Here is a 19,764-nt window from a genome sequence, read left to right on the forward strand (position 1 = left end):
TTTTCCCAGGTTTCGAAGTAAACTGATCCACATTTGTCTTTCAAAACCATTGTAAGCCTGTCCATTTCCATACATGCTAATATTTTATATAGTGACTCTTCCTCTGGGGGGATTTCTTTGCTCTTCCATTTCTGCACAAATCCCATTGCTTGCCTTTTGATAAATGGATGTTTTGTGACTGGTCATGCTTCTCTTATGGTGGGCATTTGTGAATGGACAGGTCTTGTCCATGGCAATCATTTTATGAGAAATCTGGCAGAAAGTCATCCGGTGCTTGTGGGCAGTGGTGGGATTCAAATATGTGAACAACTGGTTCTCTGTGTGGATGCCGCTTCCGGAAGTCCATTCTGGGCCTGGGCAACAAAAAATTAGCTACCGGTTCTGCTGAAGTGGTGCGAACTAGCTGAACCCCACCACTACTTGTGGGGATAAGAAAACCAACTGTATGAGGACAATGGAATGGAGTAATCTGAAACACTCTGAACTTTAACATTTTCTTCCCCCTCAGTCAACACTTTTTATGTGCTGTGCAAAAATTCCTGTGATGGAGGTTAAAGAGTTATAACTAGAGTGGCGAAAAAAAAATGCAATTTAAAAAAAAAATACTGTGCCGTGTGCACTACTGTTTATCATAAAGCAAAAGAGGGACACGAAATTCCACAACTTGTCTTTGCCCTTTACTGATCAATCATCAGTGAAATTTAAGCCACCCTTCTGAAGTGCTATATTTAGAGCCTCATAAAGAATTCCTAAAATAGCCAATTTCACACCTGATAATTTTCAAGGAAACAAATGTGCTATTCAGAGGAAGATATAAATAATCCTCCAGTTGTACAATACAATTCCACATCCGGTTGTTAAAAATGGGGGAAGCAAAGATCTGATGTATTTGAGAGCAGCTAATTTTCCCTAGGAAATCATCTTTGCTTGAGTTCTTCTTCTTATGACTTCCAAAGACTTCACAGTTCAAACCTGAGCTATGGATATTGTCTCCTATTGCAAACATAGTATTTTCAAAATATTTTATATATTCATTCAACAGTAGACTTTGGAACTGTTTGGCAATGAATAAACCAGGGACCCTCAACCTTGGCAAGTTTAAGACTTGTGGACTTCAACTCCCAGAATTCCTCAGCCAGAAAAGTTGCCAAGGTTGGAGATCCCTGGAATAAACTGAGGACTCATCCACCCATTGTTTTTTTGCCATTTTCTCCATCTCAGAGGAAGGGAAAAAAATCTTCTAATACTAAACTTTGATGCACATCTTATCCACCCTCAAGGTACATCTGGGGTGGGGTCATTCTGTGCTGCTGACCCTACACAACAGGTGTATTCCACAACATCAGGGCATTGATTTGCTGCACAGAATGTGTTCTAGAACAGAGATCTCCAACCCCCGGGCTGTGGCCTGCTACTGAAATGTGGCCTATTCACAACCAGGCCGCACAAGTGGCAGGCCAGTGCACAAGCACACACATGCAGCTCAACTTGTACACTTCATAAATGATCTAGATGCAGAGATAGAAGGGGAACTCATCAAATTTGCAGACAACACCAAGCTTGAGGAAATTGCCAACATTTTATAAGATAGACTCAAGATTCAGAAGGATCTTGACAGACTTGAGCATTAGGCCCTATCCAATAAGATGTAGTTCAGTGGTGAGAAAAGTAAGATTTTACATTGAGACAAGAAAAACCAAATGCACAGGTACAGAATAAGAGGTACATGTTCAACAGTAATAATTGTGAGAGGAATCTAAGTGTCCTGGTGGATCACCACTTAACTATGAGTCAACAGTGTGCTGCAGCTGCCAGAAAAGCCAATGACGTTCTAGGCTGCATCAACACAGGAATGGCATCAAAATCATAGGAAGTGATAATACCGCTTTACACTGCACTGTTGAGACCACACTTGGAAATTTGCGTTCAGTTCTAGTCACCACAATTCAAAAAAGATGCTGAGGCCATAGAAAGAGTGCAGAAAAGAGCAACAAAGATGCTAACGAGTCTGGAGGCTAAACCCTATGATGAATAGCTAAGGGTACTGGGTATGTTCCAGCCTAATGAGGAGAAGATTCAGGAGAGACATGATAGAGTCTTCCAATACTTGAAGGGCTTACACAGGGAAGAGGGTGTTGATTTCTTCTCCATAGCACCTGGGGGCAGGAGAAGACGTAATGGATGGAAGCTCATCAGAGGGAGATTCAACTTAGAAATAAGGAGGAAATTCCTGACAGTAAGAATGTTTAATCAATGGAACAGCTTGCCTCCTGGAGTTGTGTGTGCTCCATCACTGGAGGTTTTCAAGAAAGATTGGACAACTATTTGTCAAGATGGTATAAGGACTCCTACCTTGGGCAGGGGTTAGACTAGAAGGCCTCAATCCCTATGATTCCCTTCCATCCCTATGATTCGACAATTCTATGATTCTATGTTATTCAAGAACAGCAGTGGTGTGTGAGTGTCCATCTGTCAGATGCTTTGTTTTACACGGTCTGTCAGTTGAGACAGTGACCACTTTTGGATCAATTGGTCAACTGACCCATAAAAAGAACACAGAATTCCTCACTACCAAACCATACTGCAGAACAGGCACAGAACCTGAGGACCAGGCAAAAGGAAGTAGCTTCAAAGAACTTTGCAGCTGATTAGGATGCCAGCTCCAACCATGCCATCTCAAGCTTAAATATCCATGTGGAATATCTTATGCCAGCATAACACGGAAAGCCATTACTTCCACATCAGAACATCAGCAATGGGTTTGACAATGATATAGGGGCAACATAGAAAGGCCATCTCCTTGGTAAATGGTAAGTCAGGTGTCTTCTCAGCAGGACAAGGCTGTTCTGGGGATAGACTCTGATTTGAGGAGATATCTATCCCCTCTGTAGGGTCATGATGCCACTTTCCTAGAGATGACCATGACACTCTTAGAATCACATTCCAGAGAGAGCATTGTAATCACAGTGTTGACTGGGGAATTCATCTATTTGCCTCAGCAAAGAATATGTGGCTTCTGAAAATTAAAATATCCTTGAGAGAGGAATGCAAGCTTGACTGAAGACATCTAGAATTGATAAACACAAACGTGTTGCTGCTTGAAACTCAGGAGTTCTCTTCAGAGGGGCTGTTTTAATTGTGGAGCCATTCCAGCTTCATTGCAGTGGATTTGCAGGTCTGGGCCTAACCAAGTGGTTGAACAATAACATATCCACTTTTGATTTGAAAAACTATGTACTGTATATACAGGTATTCCTCGACTTACAACCATTCATTTAGTGACTGTTTGAAGTTACAACAGCACTGCAAAAAGTAACTTATGACTGTTTTTCAGACTTATAACCATTGTAGCATCCTTGTAGTCATGTGATCAAAATTTGGATGCTTGGCCACTGACATGTATTTATGGCAGTTGCAGTATCCCAGAGTTACGTCATCCCTTTTGCAACCTTCTGACAAGCAAAGTCAATGGGGAAGCCAGATTCACTTAACAACCGTGTTACTAACTTAAGAACTGCAGTAATTCTCTTAACAGATGTGTCAAAAAAGGTCATAAAAATGGGGCAAAACTCACTTCATAATTGTCTCACTTAGCAACAGAAATGATGATGATGATGATGATGATGATGATGATGATGATGATGATGATGATGATATTGGAAGGGACCTTAGAGGTCATCTAGTCCAACCCCCTGTTCAGGCAGGAAACCCTATACCATTTTGGACAAATGGCTCTCCAGTCTCTTCTTAAAAACTTCCAGTGTTGGAGCATTCACCGCTTCTGGAGGCAGGTTGTTCCACTGGTTAATTGTTCTAACTGTCAGGAAGTTTTCTCCTCAGTTCTAGGTTGCTTCTCTCCTTGATCAGTTTCCATCCGTTGCTTCTTGTCCTGCCTTCAAGGTGCTTTGGAGAATAGCTTGACTCCCTCTTCTTTGTGGCAGCCCCTGAGATATTGGAACACTGCTATCATGTCATCCCCTCGTCCTTCTCCTCATTAGACATCCCCAATTCCAAATTTGGGGCGCAATTGTAGTCGTAAGTCAAGGACTACCTGTACTTTCTTCAAAAACAAACTCACTTTAAAACAATGGCCTTAACAACATTCTCACGGGACACCCACCTGGCTTCAGCATTAGATGTGAATCATTCCCATAAATGTCCATAATTTGAACTGTATTTCCTTTCTCAGTATATCACACGGTTGATTTCACTCTACCCCATCTCGGATCACTTTTTCCTGGCAACCGCAGTTCAGTGGAGCACAATACAAGTTACGAGGAAAAGGCTGTCACGAGTCAGGACCATTTTTTTTAAAAAAAACAAAAATAACCTCACACATCATTTCCACTGGAATGATAGCGTTCATGGACAATTGGAAGGTTCTTTTATTTTAAGAACATTTGCTCAGGCTCATAGGACTTATAAAAAGGGTAACAAAAATATAGCAGGGAAGGTCTTTATTTTTCTAAACGTTTCAGCAAGACGATGAACCTGAACTGGTCTTTCTAGAGTGGGACTGACACAAGGGAAAGGGACACATCCTCAGGAAAGGGTGCAGCTCTTCTTATCTGACAGCTGCCCCAAAATCACAATTGATGTTAACCTCGGTGAGACTGTTCTGGGAAAGAAGGGCCAGAGAGGGCACAAGATGAGAAAGCTCCTCCTGACAACATAAACAAAAGGGAACATAATTTACTGTCCCGGCATGATAACATTACCCTGTGCAAAACAACTTGCAAATCAAAAAGACAAGATCAAAAGCATAAAACGATAAGTAAAAATAGCAACTGTGTGCATAAGTGATAGAATAATCTCCAACGTCCCAAAGCTGCTTTTTTTTCAAAAGGCAACTGGACTTTCTGGGTTTTTCTTTGAAGACGTTTTGCTTCTCATCCAAGCAGCTTCTTCAGTTCTGACTCCTCGGAAGTTTCTTGGAAGAGAAGCAAAATGTCTTCAAGGAAAAACAAAGAAACTCCAGTTACCTTTTGAAAAAAAAAGCAATTTTGGGACAACCATAACCTGGATGACTGAGAATTTCCATAGACAACAATCTCTAATGTTGTTGTTTTTTTAATCACACAAAAGACACATGGTCAGAAATCTCTGCAATCCCAAACCCTGGCTAGATGATATCACAACTAGATCAACATTCTCCACGCAAGAATCCCTACCTCCACCCCAGTCCTACCTGGATAGCAAATAACATAGATATGAAATTTCCAATGAAATTAATTTACCAATGTCTACATATAATACCTGTTTAAACCATTTTTAAAAAGCTACCTCCACCATCTTGATTTGTTTTCTACTCCCTTTTTTCCCCCTGAAAAGAGAATATGAATTATACCATGTGACTACCGTATATAGGGGATGAGCAAGTGGTATCATGAACATCATAATATCTTCATTCCCTGTCTCCATGACACTTGTGACATCGTTTGGGCTTATACTAGACAGTTATTTATTTTATTTTATTTTATTTTTTATTTTATTTTTAGCCTACCATTATTATTGTTTATAATTAACTCGAGGAGGAAAACATACTTAATATTCCTTCCCTCTATTTTGCCCACAACAAGCCTGTGAGGTCAGTGGTGGGATTCAAATATGTGAACAACCGGTTCTCTGTGTGGATGCCACTTCCGGAAGTCCATTCTGGGCCTGAGCAACAAAAAATTAGCTACCGGTTCTGCCGAAGCGGTGCAAACTGGCTGAATCCCACCACTGTGTGAGGTGGATTGGAGTGACAGAGAATGACTGGCCTAAAGTCACCCCAGCCAGTTTTTCATGCCTAAGGCAGGACTAGAATTCATAGTGTCCTTATTACTAGGCCAGCACCTTAACCACTAAAATAAACTTGATATTGATGAAAGTGGTCTTCCAGAGTAATCCCTAATTTCATATTTGGCAGTGCACTCTGTTCTGAGGCACTCTGTAGGGCATGGGTGTCAAACTCAAATGCATCACGTGACGTAGGGTGACATATCATGAAGTTGTTTGCCTTTGCGGAACAGGGGTGGGCGTGGCTTGCACGTGAGGGATCGGCCCGTGAGCCACCCGTTTGACACCCCTGCTCTAGGGGCAAATGGTCTTCAAATTCAGAGGCAAATAAAAAAGCATGAGATCACGGAGTGATAAATTTGAGGCATAGAGGTATCCAATGGAGACAGAGGATGGCGTTCTAAATGGTTAGTAAATTTGGTTCTGACTTGAAGTTTTGGGTGAAGTCCGAATATCAAATCTTGAGCCAAATATAAAATAGCCCTTGAATTCTGAATCTTCAAACTAATTTTATCCCTTCTCTTGTAAACTGCCAAAAAAGATGTCTTCTACAATCCTGACAATCTCAGAAATCAGACCTCACTTTGAGCTGAGTGCGAAATCTACAACTTATAGAATCATGGCATCATAGGGCTGGACGGGACCTTGGAGATCTTCTAGTCCAACCCCCTGTCCAGGGCAAGAGTCCTTATTCCATCCCAGACAAATTGTTGTCCAAGCTTTTCTTTAAAACCTCCAGCAGTGGAAGACCCACAATTTAATGGGAATTTATAGAAAATTCATTGTCAGGTACATACATGAAGGTTCAATTAAACTGATTTATTGCTAAAAGCCTATGCATAGGAATCTTCTCAGCTAATGGTCAGCACCTACTTAGAGTTAGATAAGGGTCAATGATACTCAAGGAGGATTGGACCTAGCTTTTGGCAAGCTAGGGATTCTAGGTTGATCCCCCTTTTCACCCTGCCCCCAGGTTCTGCCACTCCTTCGCCCATATTCATGCAAAATAGAATATAAATTCAGGAATTCTGTACTGTGCGTTGTAATAGCATCTTTGCCCAACATAGCCATTCAGTGGACCTTCCCATTATGATACAAGATGAATGCAAAGGGAGAAAAGCAAAGCACACAAAAGAGATTACATTTTTACAAATATTGAATTTGTAAGCCTTCTTCTATTGTAATAGTGAATCTGTCCTCTGTGTGTGGAGAAATTTGATGAAAATGCAGATTAATTTGGCAATATTGAATATGAAAGTGCAGGTTTTGGTAATATAAAGGCATTTCTCCACTAGTGGCTTAGATTAGTATGTCTCCTTGTCATCATTATGGCAATATAAGCTTGTTGTTATAAAGTTATCTGGGCATTACAATGCGTGGATAGAAGATGATATACATCTCTAGTGGGGATCCTGCATTATTGCTTCCTCAGTTATGTCTAAAAGCAATAAAGATGTTTTGTGTTGATAGCAAAGTGTACCCTAATATACCAAGGGCAGAGTTGAAAATAAATCACTTGTTGCACATGGTTTGGCTCAATGATGGTGAGGAAAAGCTAAAGATATTATCAGTATAGTTTTAGTTAACAAAAGAAAATCTCCACTTCCCATAAGAAGCTTTCATAGATGATAAGACAAAGTCTTGCTGAGTTAACTCAATTTCTGGTGCCTTCATGAACACATCTACATAGTTTTCTTGACCATAGTCTGAAAATGGTTTGCTATTTCCTTCTTCAGAGTTGTTGGTTTTTTTTACTTTCACATCCAAGTACAATCCAGGCCCAATTCTACTTGCCAGGCAAAGCCATTCAGATGCAGTCACCTGCTGAAGTTAACAAACAATGCTTTATACATGGAAAAATGTCCACATAGCAGGAAAGAAAATGTGGACATAAGAAAAAAACTCCCTTTCCTGTCCCCAGACACAGAAACACAACCTCCCATCAGCTGTAAGATATAGTGACACCCAGACAATTTAATGTTTCATTGTATTTCTATATTTTATTTCCATACTTTAGTTCAAAAACATTTTGTCAACAATGTGACAAACTGAACTGAAGCCATTTTTCATTTTGTCTTGGTTGCCACATTTTAGTTTAGAGATTTTAGAATGAAGGAGGGGAAGGGGGGGTGTTAAGTTTCTCAGTTAGCCATAACAATACTTCTGTGTGAGAACCAAAGTCAGTGCTGATAAGAGTTTTGGCGGGCTGAAAAGCTGGGAGGAGAGCCCGCGTTTTGAAATAATTGGTGAATGTGATTTTTGAAAGCAATTTGGGGTGGGAATTGCAACTTGTTACTTTGTAGCTTGAGGGAGGGGATTTTAGTCTTGGGTTCATCTTTGTATGTGCCGATGTCGTTTCCTAAATAAAATGTTCTTTAAGGAAGAAATCCTTGCCTTGAAGTTCTTTTAAATGGTTTCATCTATTGGAACCATGACACATTTGAGATATTGACTAAAACCTCCCTACAGAGAAATGTTAAACTTTTCTCTATAGGAAGCATATGCCTGTGATCAGAAGCAGCTACAGAGAAGGCCCAATTGAATCAGTGTTACTATAAAGAGAAACAATTCTACTGATTAGATGGGCTAAAAGATGCCTTATGTTTTCAGCTTTGAAGAATAGGTTTAGCTGTGTCAAAGTGTTTAAGGTGCGTGACTCTTTTATCCTTTGACCTTACTTCGGTAATTCAAAGTTGGCGTGCTCACGTTAATGTATTATAAATTGTGGGTTATGTCAAAGTCACTGTGGGATTTAATGAACGGTTGAATCCCGTCTACTAAAGGTAAAAGAAAGAGGAGAGGGTTCCTTTCATTTTGATTCCGTCTTCACCCCCAATCTGTCCCCACCCTAATTCCCAGTTCGCACCACTTCAGCAGAACCGGTAGCTAATTTTTTGTTGCCCAGGCCTAGAATGGACTTCCGGAAGCGGCATCCACACAGAGAACCAGTTGTTCACATATTTGAATCCCACCACTGGGGTTAGAGGTATATAATACAAAAGTCATCACTACTAAACAGGTGGGAATGAGCAGAGGCATTTCTCAAGATTGAGCACGCACTTTCTGTCAAAAGCATATGTCCTGTGATTGACTTGCATTGTTAAATTTAACTCCTGGAAAGGAGGCTGTTAAGATAAGCTAGCTCTTCCTATTTGCCCTTGAAAACTGTGAGAAAACAAACTTCCATCTTTAATCCCAATCAGATCTCTTTTTTCTTCCATTTGTGGTAGCAGGCACCTAGTGCCTATTAGACACTTAATCCTCATAAATATTTTTTTTTTTTCAATATAGAATTTTTATTATTTTTCATCATAAAAAAAAACATCACAAATGTTACACAATGCTATAGGAAAAAACCCCCACCCCCCACCCCCCCGGACTTCCCAAACCTAATCCCAGGATAATATTCAGATATAAGTAAACAAATATTAGTATCTCTAACTCCACAAAGTATATTATTCTACATGAGTAGGTAAAATATATAAAAGAAAAAAAAGAAAAATTTTTCTAAAAACCTAAATTATATTCCACCACTCTATGCTTCTTTTGAATATAAACAATCCTCATAAATATTTAACCTTCCTTTGCTGATGCCTAAACTGAACAACTCTGGGAGTAGAGGAGGTAAGAGAAGCTGCGAGGCTACAAAACTTGTCCAGCCGTTTTGTGAGTTGCATTCTGGAGACCAGAGTGGAAGAAGAGCTCCTGATGCTGTAAGTATTTAATGGGGACAGTTTGAATACTGCAAATATGATGCTGTTTGGTTTGATCCTGGCACCTCTTTTATTCTCCTCCTGCTTCGGCATCCATCCTGCACATTCCATATTAGCTGGCAATACAAAATCTCAGAAAACAGCATATGAATTCAGAAAACATCCAGCCACTCCAGAGATAATCAGAACTTTGCTTTCTGGTTATTCCTGTATAAGCCTGACCCTTGTATTCAGTCAGCTTGAAGCTGGATGAGGGCAGATGAAGAAGTCAGTGGTAGGGAGGCCTCAAGTCCCCTTCCACTGGAGATCTGTGAGGGAGCCAGTGAGGTGTTGTGGTTAGTGTGTTGGACTGCAATAGTGGGAAATCCAGGTTCAAATCTTTCCTCAGCCATGAAGCTTCCAGAATGACTTTGGGCCAGTCACTATCTCTCCATTTACTACAGCATTTAGGATGGGGGAAGAAAACCATGGTTATATTGAATCTAGATGGCTCTCTATCAGGAAAATTGAAGCAAAAAAGGAGTCATATCTTGCAAAACTCTCCACAGTAACTGGATGGCAGGAAATAGAAATAGGTGCCATCTAGTGGTCTATATTTTTTTGCACCCCAGGTGCTCTTATAAATAGTTTTTATTAATAATATTAATAATTAATATTAAATTATTGATAAATTTAATAGTATTACATTTATTAAATTTGTTCCCCCCCACAACTTGCCACAAGGCGACATAGTTATCTCTAGATGTGATACATGATCTTTGGAAGTCCATCCAACTCTATGATGCTATGAAAAGAGAAACTTCTGTCCCCAGAGAGCTTAATACTATCCAGACCGGATAATACTTGTCTGTAGTACAGATAACATATCCATTTTGCTTTCTATATATTTTAAAAAAAATTTAAAAAAAAAAGTTATGTTCGTTAGTTCAAATAATATACTATTTGCATCCAGTTTTCTCAGTGTATTGAATTGTATGTAATCGTTTTAAAATATGCAATTGGAGATGTCACTTCTAGTTCATATCTTATCTCAGGAAGTGTAAGTTAGATCAGTTCATATTAAAATGCAGTCCAAGTATTTCCTCCTTTAGTCTATAGGAATGCTGTAGGAAATTCAATTCTCCTTTTAATTTCTCCTCACGTGCATACCAATAATTTACTGGATGCAGTTGCCCATCTCCACCAGTTTCCCACATATTTCATTAAATATTCTCTAATTTAAATCAATGTCACTTCTGAAAACAATGAATTTGAGCCAAAACACGACTATTAAAAATGCTGACGTTATTTTGATACACCAATTTGAAATCTTTGCATGATTGTGTGCATGTCTAGATTCAGGACACAGGGAATCAACTGGCAATAACTAAATAATCAGATTGGTATTCATTTCCATCTGTAAGGCTTAACAGATGAATTGACTCATCAGCTTGACATAAAATGATTAAATCAAATCCTCATGATGGTTATGCAATTTTGTAGGATAAGACAGCTGTTGAAAAAGCTGTTAAAAATTCAGGATTTTTGCAGTTGTTAAACTGCATCTCACAAGTGCGTCTGTTGTAACAAATCTCTTTACCCTCCCACTACTTAGTTCTAAGGTTTCCCCAATCCTAAAGCAAGTTTACTTTTATCTTCTCAAAACAGAAGGTTGCTATATGTGCCTGTGCACATGTCATTAATGCACTTTGCTGCTCTCTAATGGACATAATGGACACTGTATTCATTGTGGGTCTTCTATATTTCAACATGCTTCCATTCCCTTTTTCCTCCCCTCCCCTCTTATCCTCCTTTGTCCCTTTCCTTACTGCTTAGAAGAGAGATCTCAAGGCTGTACAAGATAGCCCCGTGGAAATGTCAATCCCGTGGGTGGCTGCGGTAGAAAATGTTATACAGCTTGCCCTCGTCTTAGCAACAGTTTGTTTAGTGACTGTTCAAAGTTACAACGGCACTGAAAAAAAGTGACTTATGATAGTTTTGCACACTCACCACCATTGCAGCATGCCCATAGTCACGTGATCAAAATTCAGACACCTGGCAACTGGTTCATATTTACGACCGTTGCAGTGTCCCGGGGTCATGTGATCACCTTGTGCGACCTTCTGGTGAGCAAAGTCAATGGGTAAGCCAGATTCACTTAACACCTGTGTTACTAACTTAACAAATGGAGTGATTCACTTAACAACTGTGGCAAGAAAGGTTGTAAAATGGGGCAAAACTCACTTAACCACTGTTTTGCTTAGCAACAGAAATTTTGGGCTCAATTGTGGTCATAAGTCGAGAACTACCTGTATTCCAATTATGGATCATTAGGAAAGAGAGAATATTAAGGAATCAATTATATATAACACTTTATATAATGTTTAAGGCACAATACTTTACCAGACCGTGTTCAGTCTAATCACTGTCTCAAAAATGACTTCATAGACCTATAGAAGCTTCTAGAAAGGTCTACTAAAATTATCCAAGTTAAATGAGGTACGACAGATAGTAGGAAAAGCTGGATACTACAGTTTGAATTATGCAGTGAAGATGAATTTTCAATTTAAGACTGCTAAAAGGAAGCCCTTTATACTTAGCAAATAGCTAGTCTATGGAATTCTCTACCACAAGATGTAATGGCAGCTGCCAACTTGGAAAAGTTTAAAAAAATTAGACAAATTCATGGTGAACAATCCTGTTTATGGCACCATAGTTTAGCTTTATTTTCAAAGACAGCATGTTTCCCAAAGCAGTTGTTGAAGAATACAAGTGAGAAGGGGGATGTCTTGCTTGAGGTCCCATCAGCATCTAAAACAGCACATTAAACCAGATAAAACTCATCAGCTCTTTTAAAATTAAAACAAAGCTAATGACAGACTCTGCCATATATTTTCCAGCTGTAAGCTCTCCTATAATTATTTTCACATGCCCCTTTCTCCAGTATATTTAGCAAACATAAAAGTATAAACTATGACCATCATTTTTCTCAATATATCAAGAGAGACAAAGCAACACACACAGAGAATTATGGCACGGATTATTTCCTATCAGTTCACATCAGTATATTTTATGGTAACTGTTTTCACCTCAGTAAAAAAATCATAGGAATCTTTAGCTCCCTCTCTACCTATCCCACTCCGAAAGTAAGGGGGTTTCCCGTTTAAGTCTAGAGACTATTCGGTTGTTAACCAGGTGTGGTTAGGTCTGACCTCAGAAAATCGTTGAGCTACATAGGCCGGGTGTAACAAACTGGTCTGACACCGACGGTCCGGTATAAACTGAGGTAACCGAGAGGATTAGTGAAGGAGAAGACACAGTTTGTGGTAATGTGTTCCTACAGGACCAAAAATCTCATCCTGAATGCAGCAAGAATTATCATCAATTTCTGTGATAACTGTGGGAGGCAAGAAATAGCCTTTCTGGTTTCTTGGAGAAAGATCCAGTGAGTCTATTCCTTCTCCACAGAGGATCTTGGCCCCTTCTGCCCGAGCCTGCTGGATATACTTCTTCACCTAATGGGAGCAGCAACAAAAGAGGAAGCATATTTAGAGAATTCAGTAATTTCTAATAACAATAAGGAAATAAAAGACCAATGCATATGAATACACACTCTCACACCTACATATTTACTATATAACATCTATACCTAGACATATTGTATGAGTTAGTTAAGCTCCTGTGTTTCACATGATATTTTAAAAAAACATTAGCTTCTTAAAAGCTGATTTGCTTTAATTCATTTATTTAAACATACATTCCATCTTATAACAGGAAAATGCCAATGCAATTTTATCATTGGAACATTGTGTGATTATTTCATGCAGCATTATTAATTAAACCTTCAATACTGTATTACATTAAGAAAGGTATAAAAATCTTAGACACTTCAACATCTGAAGCTCTGGAAGAAGAATCTGAAATGTGTTCTTCAATTCTGCTGACAATATATTTGAGAAGCAAGTTGGTAAGAGGAAATATCAGATTCTCTCCATCTGTGTGCACCCATCAGTGGATCTGACTTCACTAGGGAGATGTTTCAGCTAGTCATATTGCTACTTACAAGTGTGCACAATAAAAAACACACAGGCAAACCTGACAACTGGCAAAATTACATAATGGTAAACAATTTTGATAGGGAAGCTTTAGCAAATACTCTGAGCCTGAAACATCTTAAAACAAGTGTTTCAACAAGTGTTTAAAAGAAGACCTATTCTTTGTCTAAAAAACCACTCTGAATTTACCAAGATATAATAAAATCTCTATCACAATATATTGCAGTACTTTCTCTAAGGAGGACGAAACATATCTGCAGCTAACTTAGCAAATTTAAAGCTATTTCCAACGTTGTTTACCTTTGCTAAATGATCTTTACTTATCAATGCTCCCATATCAGTTGTGGGATCTGAAGGATTTCCAACTTTCCATTTTCTAACAGCTTCCACAAACCTTCTCAAGAATTCTTTAGAAATACTTTTCTGAACAAAGATTCTGCTGGTACATAAGCATATTTCACCCTGACAAGATTGAACAATGTGCAGAAAAGGGAGAAAGTCAATAAGGAGTCATTATTTCATTGAAGCAGTTTTTAGGTTCTTTAAAGGTGTATCAGAATCAGAGTGAAACTCTGTCTAATTTACAGAAGGAAGAATTTGCTTTCGAGATTTCAGTAAGAGCAGTAAATTAACAAGCTTTAAGATTTACAATTATGCCATAAATACCAGCAAGCTGTTATATAGTTTGTTGTTAGCATCCCTATCCATTTTTACCAAATGACAAGTCAAATTTGGGGGGAAAGAAATTGTTGGAGCATGACACTTTACTCCTTCTAGGACTACTGCTTTCATTTCCAACAGGCAAAAGGGAAGATCATATTTTATCTTGGGTATTTCCAAGGAAGAGTGGGCAGGCTATAGAAAGACTAACTATCTCCCCTCCTGGTACCCAGTCCAGGATGTGAGCAGCCCCAAGACACAGCACCAAAAGACATGGGCAACCCATTGTAGGAAAGTAAGTCAGTGGAGAATTATCTTATGTTGGATCTTATATGCTGGATCTTTTGAGGTGTTCTGTGTAGAACAGTAGCAAGAGAACTCTTTAGAGTGGCAAACTGTGAGGATATGAACCAGAAAGAGTTATTCCAAAATGAATTGTGATAGAAAAAGGGTGCTCACTTATCCATCATTATCAAGGAATATCAAAACACTCACTTGCCATATGCTAAATAAATAAGCATTAACTGAGAGAGGATGCCCTGTTAAGTCAGATTTTTTTTAATTCTCTTTTTCAGAATGTTATCATTATTTATTGCAATTTATTAGCTGCCCAATTCCAGTAAGTAAAAAAAATGAATTATCTGATTCAGAATAATATACTCAGTCTTTATATTAGAGTCTGTTATGAGGACCCACAGTTTCTCAAACTTCAGAAGCAAAGCTCGCGTTAGCAAAGGGATGAGCAAGCAACTATCAGTTTATACCTGGTTAGCAAAACTGGATTTTACAGTGGCAGGAATACATTGATCCAAGTTGGCATCCTCAAAAATGATAGCTGGATTTTTGCCTCCTAGCTCCAAGGAAAGCTTCTTACAGTACAAAGCAGACCTCTGGATGATTTGCTGGCCAGTGAGTGTGCTCCCAGTGAAGGAAATCAGAGATACCGCCGGATGGGAAACAAGCGCATCTCCAGCTTTGGGCCCACTTCCGAACACGACATTTATCACACCCGGAGGAAAACCTCGTAGGCAGCAGAGGAGGAAAATCACATAAACAGATGAAACTCCATGCTAATGTAGTATATTCCATTTAATTGGCAGCTCAGAAACATATACTTTTAATACAATACCATGATCCTAACTATTTTTAGAGTACGCAAGGGTTATATATGATGGATATTCTTTGCTTGTTATATGATATTTTTTCAATCTGTTGTCATATTTCATTACAATTGTGTTCAAAAACATGCTACCAATGGAATATTACATTGATCGCGTATTTGATACATAAGCCTTTGACTCATAGTGTTACCTACTTGTATCCTGAATCACCAATATGTATACTGCTGTAGTTATTTTACTGGAGTTATTTTTCAGGCATACCTGCTTTATTCAGAAGTTTGCACATCATCCAGGCTGTGACAGATGTCATTTCACTCGGTTTGGCAATTACAGTATTTCCACACATGACAGCAGGGGCAATTTTCCAGGTCAGTAAGTAAAGTGGCAAATTCCAAGGACTAATTAAACCAGCTTTCAAAAAGATAGGGAAAAGGAACAAATCTGCTTAAACAAGAAATTTGATACTTAGGAAATCTGTGATCCTCTTTTGATACCCAGTTAGATAACAGAGCAGGACAGCTCTATATAGGCTTCAGTAGTCTTTTGCTTTAGCACCCATTCTAAATACTAAACAATCTGCAAAGGAGATAAGTAAATGGAAATGTCGAATAATAACTACTGTTCAGGTTCTATAATGAGCTATTGGATCATTAGGCAGAGCAAGGCAGGCCATGCCCAGATAACAGGTTTGGCTCATTATTAAAAGTATAGTTCTTTGCCAATTAATTATATTCTAATTGAGCAACCTCATTATAATGGACTTACCCATGTTAGAGAAAAACACGGAAAATTTCAAGCTGTGCTTTATACTAGAGCCACAACCCACTATTGGGCTGTGGCCTAGTTGCAACCAGTGCACAGCCCTACTTGCTCGAGCGGCAGGCATTCGCACCCGCCACTCACACCAATGAATCTGTGTGCACATATGCCTGCCCCTCCTAACCCCTAACCCTCACACAAAAACCTTCCCCTCCCTACCCCCTCACACCGGGCCGCCAATCGGGAAAGATTGGGGAACACTGTACTAGAGAGCTACCAGGTTTGAGATATAAAAGTCTATGATCATTAAACTGCAGGGAAAAAAAGACACTGAAAAGTGAATGGTGACATCTAGTGGTCATCTGGATGCTTGCAGCCCTGAATTGTTTAAACTACAGGTAGTTCTAGGGTTATCACCATTAGGTCAGTGACCATTCAAAGTTACAGTATTGGACAAAGGAATTTACAACAGATACTTGGCGTTCTGGTTGTTGTAGCATCCCTACAGTCACATGATCATGATCTGGGTGCTTTGGCACCCGGCTCATGATTACAGCATTTCAAAGAGATGCAGTCATGTGATTGCAATTTCCCATATTCCCTGCTGGCTTCCCACAAGCAAAGTCACTGGGGAAGCCAGCAGAAAGTTGGAATTGTGATCACATGATGTCCTCACTACAGACTACATAAGTCTTTAAATGGCATGCCAAGGACTATATTCCTCAAACTAGTGAATAAAGCTAGAACAAAACCTAATTTCCTATGATTATGCAGCAGTCATATATTTAATATTTCCCCCTTTTATTACATTAAAAATCATAATTTGGTAACAACTCTGGGGAACGATACCTGTATTTTGTTGGCCAAATGCAACCGAGTATCTCTGCTTTATAGTTCAAAACGAGAAATTTTTTTTAGTTCCAACAACTGTATATAAAATGGCAATATGCTAAAGCTAAATTTACTAACATTATACTAGTCCTAAAAAGATTATTTTTCTTTTTTTGAAAAACCATCTGCAGATCTTTGACAAAGACTTACCAATTCCCACTGGTGACCTTTCAGTATAATGCATGCAGCCCATGTGATCCATCTGTGTACATTCTGTTGTCTCATGAAGGATAGATGATGAAAAAAAGCGAAAATTGTATATTGCTCGGGGTATGTCCACTGTTCTGGCAAAAGTAATGTTTTTTCCTGGAACAGAAGGATATTTACCAAATAGTTTTATACTTGAAGATATTGCTGCAATGCTTTTGAAATGTACAAATTGTTCCAATAGGTTTCATGTTCTAAATAGTTTTTGCAAGAACAGTTTTTATGCAAATGAAACTTGTCCAGTTATTAAGCAGTGGAGGGGAGAAGACAATTAAATATTCAAAATAAAACTTCAAAAACACAAGAAAGCAAGAGGAAATTAAAGGATTATGGGCAAATCCATATAAATCTCTCTGGCCACATTTGACCATGAGAGTACATCTTTACATCAATACAGACAAGGAGATCCATCCCTAAAATAACTTTTGTCCATGCAGAAATTTAATTATGAAGAATCTATGCTGGGCTAAGTTTATTGGTACAATTATTCCCAGCATATTGTATCTGTCTGAGGTTGCATTAAATATAAGGAGCTCAACAAAAAGAAGCGATAATTGTAACCCAGCACCTGAATACATAGCTAAAGACACAATGACTCAAATCCAGATAAATCAATAAATAAGAAGGAAAGTGGTTTTGTTTTTATCTTTAAATGTGAATGTGAGAAAGCCAAATTCCAATTTGTCCATTCAGACAAGGAATAGGCAAGTTATATTGTTCATCTAGAGCAGGGGTGTCAAACTGCTGGCCCACGGGCCAGTTTCATCATACGGAAGCCGTGCCCACCCCATTGCCGGCAATGGAAAAAAAGTCGTGATACGTCGTGATACGTGATGTGGCGATTTTGATACCCCTGATCTAAAGTCAGTGAAAACTAGATGGAATTCAACAAATCTAGATGGTCACATATTTTAAAGGATGGGCAATATGTAGCTACCTAGATTTGTTGTACTGCATCTAGTTTTCATTAACCCTAGATGAACAACACAACTTGCCTATTCCTTGTTTGAATGGACAAACTGGAATTTGGCTTTTTCTCACATTCACATTTAAAAATAAAAACAAAACCACTTTCCCTCTTATTTACAAAGCCAATTGAGAATTTTAGTTATATTCTTACAGAAAGAACAATTGACAAAATGGCTGTAACTACAGACAGCACTAGAGATTGGATATATGCAGGGCTTTTTTTTGTCATACAACGCCCAGAATGGAGTTCCGGCACCTTTTTTGAATGGAACCTTGTAGGGTAGGCAAGGTGGGTTGTATGACGTGTGTGAGTTCTGGCACCTTTTTTTTTTTTTTTTACAAAAAAAGCACTGGATATATGTCACTAGCAAGAAATGTATCCTTAATTTCTTAAAAGCATTGCCTTTGTCTTGAAACTGAATATGGAATTAATGTGGGGTGTGCCTCAGTATAATGGACTCTTGGTCCTATAGGCATTGGTGCTGAGAGTTGCTATTATTTTCTTAACCCACTATCACTAGGGGCAGAAATCAACAGGTTTTCTCCTTTACCTTGATCTTTTGACTCTGCTTGCGCAAATGACTCCAGATTTTCTTCAATAAGATCTGCTAGCTTGCTCATTATTTTTGACCTTTCCTGTGGACTTTTGGCAGACCAACCTGGGAAAGCATTTTGGGCAGCTGTGACAGCAGCTTCCACCTTAAAAATGCAATAGATAAACACATGTTTGCATGAGCAAAAGCCTGCATGATACTAGATATTAACAGAAACTAAGAGAAAGCAGAAAATACAGCTTTCTTGGAGGCCAAAGTTCAGATCCAGAGCAGACCTAGGGAAGGCTGCTATGTCCTGGGTTAGGTAAAAATCAATAATCCTTAGTTATAAGCTGAAAGGATTTTTGTCATCCTATCAATTGCAATACAGAATAATGTCTATCTCCTAGGCAAGCTTGATCTAGTCCAGTGATGGCAAATCTTTGAGCTCGGCATCTCAAAAATTTGGAAAATACTGAACTGAACCCTGATGACATGTCACACTCCTCTCCAAACAACAGAAACAATTCTGTCTCCCCTCATCTAGACCATACTGAACAACAGAGCTCAGTGACAGCACAACGGTTGAGCCTGAAGTAAAGGCCTGAGCTTCGACTATAGCGCTAGCACCACGGCTGCCACTCAAAAAAGCCGTGTCACTCCATTCCCCAAGGCGTGATTGCTTCCCACAGTCCAGTGCTGCCATGAATTGCTAACTTTCAGGTGGTGCTCTCTTTTTGTTGACAGGTTCCCTGCCATCTACCTGAAGTTGCTCCAGGTCACACAAGGCCTTTATTCTTGAAGCAGCCTCTGAAGCCTCCAAAAATCATACGAAAGCATGCCCTGTTCTCACATGTTTTTTGGAGAATCCAAAGGCCAAGACCCTCTCGCACAACTTCCAGAGCATCAGCAGACCATGAGAGACATACCCCATTCCATGCGGCCTCCACAACCTCCAAAAATGAGAGTGGGTTATGCTTTCCAAGAATAGTTGGAGGGCGTTGGTTAACACTGGTGTGTCACCCAAAATGTGGTGATGTGTCACCTTTGACATATGTCAGAGATTCGTCATCACTGATCTAGACATATGACTATT

The 19,764-nt window shown here is 39.1% G+C and overlaps 1 protein-coding gene across 3 annotated transcripts in view; it reads right to left on the reverse strand.

Moving 5' to 3' along the window:
* The window catches only part of ALDH8A1 (aldehyde dehydrogenase 8 family member A1), a 33,905-nt gene that overhangs the window by 12,437 nt on the left and 1,704 nt on the right, over positions 1-19,764 (reverse strand). The window contains exons 2-7 of one of the 3 annotated variants that reach the window (XM_015813871.1): positions 18,687-18,834; positions 17,110-17,265; positions 15,571-15,720; positions 14,953-15,209; positions 13,829-13,990; positions 12,811-12,988 (exon numbers count right to left, since the gene is read on the reverse strand). In XM_015813871.1, coding sequence (XP_015669357.1) covers positions 12,811-12,988; positions 13,829-13,990; positions 14,953-15,209; positions 15,571-15,720; positions 17,110-17,265; positions 18,687-18,834 — 1,051 coding nt within the window. The remainder of the gene's footprint in view (positions 1-12,810; positions 12,989-13,828; positions 13,991-14,952; positions 15,210-15,570; positions 15,721-17,109; positions 17,266-18,686; positions 18,835-19,764) is intronic. The other 2 variants (XM_015813879.1, XM_015813888.1) reach the window with 2 other exon arrangements.

This window comes from Protobothrops mucrosquamatus, unplaced genomic scaffold (genome assembly GCF_001527695.2).
Source record: "Protobothrops mucrosquamatus isolate PMUCROS unplaced genomic scaffold, P.Mucros_1.0 scaffold_75, whole genome shotgun sequence".
NCBI lineage: Eukaryota > Metazoa > Chordata > Lepidosauria > Squamata > Viperidae > Protobothrops > Protobothrops mucrosquamatus.